The 10953-nt window shown below is 48.6% G+C and overlaps 1 protein-coding gene across 1 annotated transcript; it reads left to right on the top strand.

Annotated features, from left to right (window-relative positions):
* Nucleotides 1-219: 219 nt before the first annotated feature.
* Nucleotides 220-10933, top strand: LOC119405213 (uncharacterized). Its single transcript, XM_037672023.2, has 4 exons — nucleotides 220-1040; nucleotides 3553-3772; nucleotides 8296-8560; nucleotides 10749-10933. The coding sequence occupies exons 1-4, from the start codon at nucleotides 933-935 to the stop codon at nucleotides 10909-10911; spliced, it is 756 nt and encodes a 251-aa protein (XP_037527951.1). The 5' UTR covers nucleotides 220-932; the 3' UTR covers nucleotides 10912-10933.
* The last annotated feature ends 20 nt before the right edge of the window (nucleotides 10934-10953 follow it).

Below are 10953 nucleotides of genomic sequence, written 5' to 3'. Positions count from 1 at the left end.
CTGCGGGAGCTGAGCGGTGAGCTTCAACCCGGCCACGAGTGACATGAAGAGAAAGAACAAACGGCAGAATGCTCGTACACGCAACCGCCCCCCCCCCCCCCACCTCAGCCCCTTTAAAGCACGCATCGGAACGCGCGCACAAACACACAAAGACTGGCACGCGAACAGCCTCAGTCGGGTCGGCCGGTGGCTGGAGTAGCGGCGTCTTTAAATAGACGCGAGGCCTTGGAGACTCATCCGGAGGGCGGCCAGCGTTGCCGGCGCAGCTCAGCGCTGGCGCTCGGCCACCGGGGTGGCGACTCGGAGAGAAGGGTTTTAGTTCGCGGTGCGCCCCGGGCTCCGATGTGGGCTACGTGCCACGTCCGAAGAACTAGCCCAGGCGTGCTGCCGAACTCGACACCGTTCCCACGTCAACGTGCCCGCGCGGACTGACCGAGCCTCCGCGTCGAAGCAGCGTCGTTATTCTCATAGAGTCCGTGCTCTTGAACTGCTCGTCGTTTCCGGATGGAACGAATTGAAAGAGTCCTTGGACGCGTGTGACCCATTGATCTTCGAGGGAGTGCGCGTCGCCTTTTCACGCGCGTAGCCTTTGACGTTGTCGCCTGTGCCGGAACGAGGGGTGTTGTGCGGCAGTGATTTGTGCGTGCTTTGTTTGTTCCGAAGTGCAGCACCTCAAGCCTGTTTTCAAGAACACTTGTCCTTCGTCGAACCAAGGGTCACTTGTGTGGTGGGCTCTGCAGTGTATGCTTCACAACAACACGTTTCGTGCTCTTGGAGTGACGAAGTCGTTACTTGGCGGCCGTTTTCGTTATACGATGGGCGACGCGTAGAAACCTGTACGTTCAACCTGACATCTCGGGAATAACGAACACCGTGTACGCTCGTTCGAGGTGATCGGTCTCGGGAATACGGTTAGCGTCGAACCCGCAACCATGGCCAGTCCCAGCAAGTCTCTATCTGTGAACTTCTTCGTCTGCTGCGTCCTCGTGCTTTGCGCCCTGATCGTTATTCTCCTTCCGATACTGGGCCAGCTATGGCAGGTAAACGCCTCTGATGCGAAATGTGTTCAGCTCAACGCCATGATCTGAGGCTGAGGCTGAGTGCATGCGCTCAGTTTGTACAACTTCCTTCAGATCAAAATATGGGAAGGAGTGTTCGTTGGCGATGCACTAAAGCTCGTGCTTTCATATTTGGCTTCGCTAGAGAGAATGCACGGGCGAGGAAAAAGTCACTACGCAGTGCCTTTTTGTGCCACCTCCTTAGTATTGTTGTGTTGTTTTGTGATCCAGTTGAACGGTCGTTATAACAAACACTTATATAGTGAACTATCGGTTATGACGAACTCAGAACGAGCTTTGGTGTAGGCAACGCTTCATTTCAATGACATTTATTATTCGTATAACAACACCGAAAACGCGAGCGCCGCCGCGATAACGAACAAATATATGATACGCGCGAGCTCTAGAAAACGTGAAAAGTAGCATAAATAGCAGAATAATTATCGAAAGACCTTGTGAGACTCAAAATTTGGTTAAAACTGCCGTCACAACCTTTTTTCAAATAAATAAGAACGCAGGTATGTTTTGTCAAACTAACTTTGTTCTGAGGTAATTTCACCTTCTCAAGTTTCGGTGCAGTCAAAGCGTAGGTTTTGGAGGCGCTCGATCTTCCCTCTTGCAATTCGACTCGTACTTTCACGTGATATACCATCTATATTCACGCGCGCACTCCAACTTGATGCAGGTGAGGTATTGCGAAAAACAAAATGCTCAAGCATAGAATTGACCTTCTTCATTTGTGTCTTTTTCGGTGTGTCTGCGACAGTTATAGCGACATGTTCAATTCGGTTCCATCCCAATATGTTGGTGCAGAAAGGTCTTAACTGCGGATATTGGGATCAGGTCAAAGTTAAGCTTTAGAGAATTTTTACAACAAAGAACCAAAAAATTGGCCGAGTATCTGCGTGCTTCGCTGCAAATGTCGTCGAAAGACAATAGTCTTCTCCCGGCCGTACTACATGAGCCGTCCTCCTCTATGTTGAATCGCCGCATCTGGCTCATAGCGTCGCATTTGCAGCAGAGCCAAAAAAAAAACACTAGCATTTTCAGTGCAGCCTAAGGTACACTAGGGTCTTTATAATTACGTATCTATGTATTGTCTATTAAAGGAACACACAGCCTAATACTTACGTATTGGTGATGTGCCTCAGATATGCGTAAAATTTGCTTTTTGATCGACAATGTTCACAAGTATGAACGGCGCTAGCAGTTCAAGATGGCTGAGCGTTGAGAAAGTGGTTAAACTTTGGCCGGGTGGCTGAATCGGGTGACAGGCAGACAAACAGACAGACAGACAGACAGACAGACCAAAATTTCTGCGTTTAAGTTCCCCTAGAAAGACTATCGTCTTTAAAAATCAAAGCGCTAATGCCTAAGCGATGACAGCGTTATCCTAATGCCCTTTTTGTGAGGGCACCTCTCTTCACGTGTCCTAAATACAATATTACATTAGGCTACACGCGTACATCGTAATCCAGTAGAGATGAAACCAAATGCGGCTTCACGATAACAAGGGCCACTTCGAAGAGACCCTAAACACAATCTATACCAGTAATTCACACATTGACAATACAAGACAGGGATTTTCAATACCTTTTTAAGCATTTCTTACTGATCTGGCGTTTTTTTTTTAACCGCTGCATTAAGGAGCCCATGGTTTTGGAAGTCATTGCGGTTGAGGAGGCTCAATACTACAGCAGTTTAGTATAACTACAGAAAGTTTAGCTAGTTTTAATAGTAGATTGATCATGAAAGAGGGTAAAGGCCGACAGACAAGGACACAATGATAAGAGAACCGACACAAATGCCAGCGTTCAGGTTTCTCCGTCCTTATGTCCGTGCCCACATGCCTGACCTCGTGTCATGAATAAGCCAGTTTATGAGTGCGCTGCTAAATTATGCGGACACTCTCCGATAGGGCACACCACAATAGCGCGAGAGTTTGAACTGCATCAAACTGTACTTTGGCCCGTTCCGATAAGCTCAGTCCATCGACCATTCGAGGACTTCCTCTGCTATACGTTCTATACACGTCAACTGCCTGGCGCGTGTGCCTGAAGATGGAGCCGGGAATTCGGTGACGCGAGCTTCACGCACATGCTATCTAATGGCTGCTTGGCAACACGTTTGTTGATGAAGTCACGATACTTGCACCTTAAGCTGCTCCGTTTTCTCACAAGAATAACAGTAGAGATAAGCGTATATTACTACTGACTTATGTTGCCAGCAATATAATATATGTTGAGATGCGGTTGAATAAAGACCATTTGTTGCCTTCGGCATAAGAAATCTCTCCATATGCGATTTAATATAAAATTGTGTGTTTCGTCCATGGATTCCGTTTTACGGCTCTTTTAATGTGTTCCTTTTTTAAAGCTGTATCCTCCGATCGTCAGGCAGTGCGTTGTGCTGCGTCCGTTAATCAAACGAAAATTCAACACCGGTTGCCCATCTAACACTGCGTAAAACCAACCGTGTACTATGTCTGCCGCAGGTTGTTCCAGAACTTCGGAGTGTGGAAGTGGCCTGCCGCTTCCAGGGCATCTTCCTGGCAATGGCCGCGGTGTGCGGCCTGGAAGCTTACTGTCACCGCTCGTCCAGGCTTCACGCTCTCGTTGGCGCCTGCGCCGTGCTAGCCGTGGTGGCCGCCTGCCTGACGGCCGTGCTTTTTGCCTACAAGCTCCTCCTCCTCCTTCAACTGATTGAAGCGCCAGGTTCGCTCTTCAATTGTTATTAACATTACTACACAGGGCAAACTGAACGAGGTCAGAAGAGAGGACACAACACAGTCGCTGGCGTCAATCAAGTCCTCTCTTCTATCATCGCTCATTTCGCTCGGTGCAGTCATGTCGATATGAGGTCACCAAGTCGCCCAAGCTATCATTTTTTAGCAAGTTCAATTGTTGTTGTAAAATTAAACTCACCTTTATAGCGTAGGAGGTGTAGGTGTCGCGCTTCTAAGCTCAAAGACGCGGGTTGGATTCCTGGCCACGGCGGCCGCATTTCGATGGGACCGAAATGCGAAAGCATCCGTGTACTTCAATTCATGTGCACGTTGAGAACCCCGGGTGGTCAAAATTAATGCGGATACCTCCACTACGGTGTTCCTCAGACGTTCCGCCACATCGACCCCCCCCCCCCCCCTACGAACCCCGTTTATGCGAGTCCTAAAGGAAATAAGATTCGCAATGGATGCGGAAATGAAAATGAAGCGCCGTGCTTCTCACAACAGCTTGCCTTTAGGCCCCGGCTTTCCAGGGTTAAATCACTTTCGCCCAGAATGTGCGGCCATAACACTGAACATCATAGGCGTGCGCACAGAGGGGGGGGGGGGGGGGCAGGGGGAGGGGCGGCCGGGGCGCGAAATCTGCCCCGTACATTGACCCTTCTAGCCACCAAAGAGGGGAAGGGGCGCAAAATCTGCCCCATGCATTGACTTAGTAGGGTGGGGGGGGGGGGGGTCGCTGCGATGACCCTTCGTCCCCCCACTGATGGGGAACCCTGCGCACGCCTATGCTGAACATTAAACAATGGCGGAACAGGTCGGTCCGACTCCGTACCCTTAGATGACAAGGTGGCGGGGGGGGGGGGTGGCGTCCTCCCCTTACCTCTCCCGCCCCCTCCCCCCATCCGCCTTCGCCCCTGTGCGCACTGCTATGGATACAAATACAACCAACTCCAAAAGGAACCACTGAATCGGTGGTGGCAAGCGCTAAATCCAAACAAGAACATATCGATTCTTCATAATCGGGGACCACGACCGAGGACGAAATTTTTGTCAAATAAGAAGCTTTTTTTTTTCCGAAAAAATTGCATGGGCATCCGTTGTTTCTTTTGGGCGCAAGCGAGTGGACAATAATTTCCTCCTTTCATGAGCCTCCGTAATCGTACGGCCCTTCAATAGTTCAGTTTGCGATAGGCACCGAGACCGCAGCACAATATTCCCGAATGTGACACCATGTTCGATTTCATCATTGCCTGATTCGCCGCTTTTAGCGCTGGCATTTTTTCACAATAATTTTTTTAACAAAGCCCTTGTAGGTAGCTGCTTTAGAAAAATAATCTGCCAAAGAATACCTGAATGGCAGAACAATGTTCACGTTTGATTCTTTGTATATAAAACATTGTTACGAGCCGCTTGCCTTGCGGAGGAAGAGGAGTTGTTCTCCGATTCGCCATTTTAAGGGTTTTCTCGGTACACTAATTCTTCCAGTGTAAATATTGTAAAAAAAACAGTCATTTTTGCATCTCCCTAAGACGACTTGAAAGCGAAAACTATGTTCTTACTTTTCTTCTCACTCGATCCTATTGATAAACTCTTCCCCCCCCCCCCCCCCCCCCCCCCAAACTCCCGGTATCTTTCTGCACCAAACGTGGTTTTACAGTGCCTCCGGGATCGGAGAACATGAAAGCTTCACGCACTTCAGGTTGTTTTGCAGTGCTTCAGAGATCGGCTTACCTTTAACCAAGCGAGTATTTCATGTAATTACGTCATCATGCGACGACGTAGTGATGTCATGCTGACGTCACAAATTCTTGCGACCTCTGACGTCATGATGGCGTCACACGGTGAAGTCATCACAGGGTGATTTTTTGGCATCACTCTTGTTGACACCAATGCCGACGGTCACTTGTCGCGTCTCATGAGGCTTCGAAGGTTTTCGCGTTGAAAACCCATTTTTCCCTACTTCGAAACAATATATGCCGTAAAAAAATTACAGTACAGGAAAGCGAAGGGAGCGCTGACGCCGACATTTAAATACTTCGTAAGATTTCGTGGTTATTTCTGTACAGCATTCCTTCAGGCGTATGTAGGTACAGCCTCAACGGAAAAAGATTGGCACAAGTGATCGGTTGCCGGAGCGGCAAGATTGCTACAAGCGGCGCTGTTTTTCCCGAGCACACCGTTATCGAGAGTGCCAAGCACGTTCCATTTTTCAAAGCAGGGGTGGCCGGCGGAAAGCACTCGAACAAACAACTTTTCGGGGCAACAGCGATAAAGATACGGTTGCTCGCAACTCCAGCGAAAAAAAAAGAAATCATGTGCATAGTCACATCTGCCGATAAGCAGTGAACAAGCGTTTTTTAAGATATGGGTTTTCGGATAAGCCAACAGCAAGATGGGCGGCTTTTCGCCGGTCCGCCGGCCACCCCTGCTTTTGAAAATGGAATGTGCTTGTCAATCTCGCTATCAGCGTGCTCGTGACCAACAGCGCCGCGTGTCGCGTTTTTGCGGCTCCGGCCACGGGTCACTTGTTTGAATCTTTTCCCGTTGAGCCTGTGCATTAACTGTACAGCGCGTAACTCACATATACAAGGGCAGTGACTGGAAACTCAAAGGTTATAAAGAATCCACACGATGCCGAGAGAAAGAAAGCGGCGCCGTCATTTTTGTGGCGAGGTATGGTATATATGTCTTGTAGTTGAGATGGCGTGGGGATAGGGGGGTCGCGGAGGAGGGTGAGCGGCCGAGGGGTGTTGATCGAACAAGAAAATAAACGGCCTGGCCGTTTTCGGAGGGCCACCCGGAGAACATGTTCGCGTTGTAACCCGGAAATGAACGCTGCATTCTCCAGTCAGTTTACTTCTCAGAACACGTGGCCCTGCGGAACGCGGAAAAAATTTCATGCTCTGTTGTTCGGTGGGCAGGAGGATGAGTTCCTGTTCGCCGGCTTCTAGCAAGAAGTTCTGGTTCCGATAAGAAGGAAGAGAAAGAAAGAAAGAAAGAAAGAAAGAAAGAAAGAAAGAAAGAAAGAAAGAAAGAAAGAAAGAAAGAAAGAAAGAAAGAAAGAAAGAAAGAAAGAAAGATTAGAAGTACAGCGTAGCCAGCCATGTTGGTATAGTTGGATACGGATGCGCATATTTGCTGTATGCGTTTGCAAAATACCAAGCAGGATGATCGCACTGTTTTGCTCCGCCCGCAGATACGCATAACGGGAAAGTCGCGCTAATTTGTCTCCCAATCATTTTTTTTTTAATAGCTGTGGTTTTACGTGCCGAAACCCCGATATCTCACTACGATGCACGCCGTGGAGGAATTTCTACCATCTGGTGTTCTTTAACGTGCTCTGACATCGCCCAGTGCACGAGCCCCTTGCATTTCGCCTCCATCGAAGTAGGACCGCCGCGGCCAGCATCGAACTAGCGACTTTCGGGTCAGCAGCCGAGAACGTATGTCCCAGGGTTGGGTAAATAGTAGAAGACCAATTCCCTCTTGGGGGTCTACCGCGCTGTATTCTGGGACTTATAGTTGGTGGGCGCGTACGAGCACATCCATAAAAGATCACTTATGGAGGCCATTAGAAGGACACCAAAAGCAAGAAAGAAAGGATGTGTGTCAGTAAATTACCGTTTCACAATACCAGGAACTCTCATCGCCAGAAGATGCTTTGTAAAACAGAAAAGCTGAAAAAAGAAACAACGGCTGCGATGTTGCCTCGATACTCTCGCACCAGCTAACCATGACGTCACAGATTTTGACGGTATCTGGTGGATCCTCTATAACTTGTCTTTTAAGCAAGTATGCATTGTATTGTGCTTGTAGCACAGTTTACGAGGCAGCAAAATGTTTGTGAAGGCATCCGCTTTCTTGACAAAAACAAGTTTGCTTGTCGACAGGCTTGCTTGAGTGACGTCACCTGTTCAAGAATTTTATCGTCTCTCTCTATATATAAACTCTGGCACACTCGTACATGCGTGCAATGTAGCACAATACATCAATTTGTTTTTTTATTATCAGACGCCTGTCTCAAGCATGTATTTTATAACACCGCCCTTGTTGTCAAAGGAGGCGGTGGCCACCGCCACCAAGTTGTCAATGGAGCAACTATATATATATATATATATATATATATTCTGCTACAGCTCCCTGAAATCGGGAACGTCACACAGCTCCACATGCATTTTCCTAAGACGACTCGAAGGCAAAAGCCTTATTCATCTTCTCCTTTTTTTCTCAGTCAATCGTATTGTTCTTCCCTCTCCTCTAAATGCCTCGGAGCCTTGCGTGTTGCAGCGCTGTGTTCGGGCCGCGTGGTGGCGCCATCTGTGGCGTCATGATGACGTCACAAGCTTTGGCGAACTGTGGTGGAGTCTTGAGGAAGTCACTGGAGGCGTCATCTGTGATCGCGCCAATTTTTCGGACCATTCATTTTTACGCCCACGGTCGCTTAAAATGAGGCCTGAACTTAATTGAATCGACTCAATCTCCTCCCCCCTTATCGTCTCCTCCGTACAGCAACATCCGAGGTCACACTGGAGAACCTCGCCGCCGTGTTGCTCATCGCTCTGCTGTCGGCTGACGTCATCGCGCTGCTCGCCACCCTGGCTGCCACGGTGTGCTGCGTGGTGTTCGTCTCTCGCACTCGGCGCATGCGCTGCCTCACCGAGTACGAGGAGGCTGACGGCCGCAAGGAGTACGCGCCCGGTCTGCCCCCGCGAAGACCACGTGGAGAGCAGGACATGCCAATGCTCACGGCAGCGCGGTACCACACTACGGAACGGTACGCTCTTTCTTTGATAATTGATTTATTTATTCATTATTATTTAGCATGTAATAGTTCCTCTTAGCCTCTATAGCCTATAATTTCACGTCTATATTCTTTATTTAGTCTTTCTTATTAAGCACACCCTTTAGCCAATGCAAGGAATGATCAAAAACAATAATCGCACCACTAACATAAATGCTATTAGGCGGTTCAGTATAAGTTATGCATAGATGTTATGGATGAAGAGTAAAGAAGGAAACATGAGTGGCATTTAAGAGAAGTGTGTGTTCGCGTGCACGCACACATCGCTAATTGAAAGCGGAATAGAACAAATTCCAGCACGAGTATCGAGTTCGTACGTGTTCGCAATAAAGTCGATGGTCTGACGAAATTTCGTCTGATCGGGATGAAACATCGGTTAAACCTCTGGTGGACGTAACCAAGGTGAAAGCGACGTTTCGGCTCCCACAAAGAGCCTGTCTACAATGAAAGTGTCTTAGTCCACGAAGTGCCAACGTCGCGTGGTTGTAGCCGTAGTACCCGCCACGGTGGTCTACCGGTTATCGTGCTCGACTGCTGACCAGCAGGTTGCGGGATCGAATCCCGACTGCAGTGGTCCCCTACTCGATGAAGGTAAAAATGCTTGAGGTCCGTGCGTTTAGGCTTAGGTCCATTATGGCGTCTCTCATAATCATATCCTGGTTTTGGGACTTAAAACTCCAGCAGTTATTAGTAGTCGTAGAAGTAGGCGTCACGCAGATCACGTGACCAGAGGGGCGGAGTGAATAAAGAAATAAATTTCCTTCGGAGGTGGGGTTTGAACCCAGGCCCTGACGGTCCGAATGCAATTTTCATACCCACTGATCTATGCACCTTTTTGTGTTTATTGTCGACTTCGACAAGTAGCGGTTTACGTGGTGTAATACATGCCAGACACGCCTTGGCTGTGTACCCATGCTTGCAGAATCAGGTGTAGGCGCGCGCATTTAAAATCTAGCGACGGGTTTACGACACCACGTGGTCTCGCTAGCCAGTCGCATACACTCGCCCGTTTACAGCTTCGCTCTCCGACCATTTCCAGAGCGTTGAACTGGCTAGAATTTTTCGCCTTGTGCCCTTTCTGGCTGTTCATTACCGTTTAATGACGCGTGCGATACACAGCAGGTGGTTGCTACATTTCGTTTCACTTGTTCGTTCAAGTGTGTCGAAACATCAAACAGAAAAGAGCGGGTGATATAGAAAAAAAAAATGATCCCAGCCGGTTCTGCGCCGCGAGAGCCGTCGAACAGCGAAGGTGTTGCCCTTTTCATCAGGCCCCTTCAAGTATCTTCTTCATGTTTGCCCAGTTAGTTCTAAATCATTTCTTTGCCGATTCTTTATTAATCAAAGTCAGGTCTGTCGTATATGGGGTTTTGGGCGATGACTGGCCCGGAACCCCTTAGAGACGAGACCGAGACGCAAAGGGGTGTCCCTTTGTGGCTCGGTCTCGTCTCTAAGGTGTTCTATGGCAGTCTCCGCGCAAAACCCCACAAATTCCAGTCGACGTCTCTGTCAGTGGGGGTTACCCTAGACTTCTTTCTTTCTTTCTTTCTTTCTTTCTTTCTTTCTTTCTTTCTTTCTTTCTTTCTTTCTTTCTTTCTTTCTTTCTTTCTTTCTTTCTTTCTTTCTTTCTTTCTTTCTTTCTTTCTTTCTTTCTTTCTTTCTTTCGTTCTTTCTTTCAGCTTCGCCCCCAGTGTACCTTATGACATATTGGGGGCAAAGGCTCCCACCTCAATGTACAGTTTGATTCGCCCGCCTTATGTAAGCTCCATCACTTGAACCCCTTTCCCTCTCCTTTCATCGTACCATTTCCTTCCCCCTCCCCCCTGGTCACATGACATGCGCGACGCCTATTAGTACTCTTACTACTGCTGCGAAGACGACGGCGGCACACGGTAGAATAAGTCAGAAAAATCGACATTTGTGCGAGTTGGATTGCGTTAAACATGAGTGGTTTTCAGCGCAAACGACGAATACACAGAGAAGTCACAGAGAATAAGTCACAGAGTCACAGAGTCATAGTCACAAAGTCACGAAGTCACAGAGTCACAAGTCACAGAGAATAAGTCAGCTTCGCTGTAAAATAAAACAGAGCATGTTTGATCGTGATAGCGTGGTTATAATAGGTTGTCAGCAATGGCTACCCTTGAAAATGCTACCGCAGGGAGCCGGTGTACAGCCTGCCGAGCAAAAAGAGCGGCTACCGGGACGAGCCACGTCTGGTGATGGCGCCCGACGATGCACCAGTGCTGCACCTGGGTAGGCAGCCACCGGGCACCGTCTACGTGCTGCCCCCCGGAAGCCTCGTCATGATCGACTCGCGCTGAAGACTGCAGCCATCTCGAAGATATCGACCTGTGTACGCTTCA

The sequence above is a fragment of the Rhipicephalus sanguineus genome, chromosome 9, assembly GCF_013339695.2.
Source record: "Rhipicephalus sanguineus isolate Rsan-2018 chromosome 9, BIME_Rsan_1.4, whole genome shotgun sequence".
Lineage (NCBI taxonomy): Eukaryota > Metazoa > Arthropoda > Arachnida > Ixodida > Ixodidae > Rhipicephalus > Rhipicephalus sanguineus.
This window is presented reverse-complemented; position numbering and strand designations above follow the sequence as displayed.

Coding starts and splice junctions, on each gene's coding strand:
- LOC119405213 (XM_037672023.2), top strand. CDS start 933: ATGGCCAGTCCCAGCAAGTCTCTATCTGTGAACTTCTTCGTCTGCTGC. Junction 1,041..3,552: donor TACTGGGCCAGCTATGGCAG/GTAAACGCCTCT, acceptor TGTCTGCCGCAG/GTTGTTCCAGAACTTCGGAG. Junction 3,773..8,295: donor TCAACTGATTGAAGCGCCAG/GTTCGCTCTTCA, acceptor TCCTCCGTACAG/CAACATCCGAGGTCACACTG.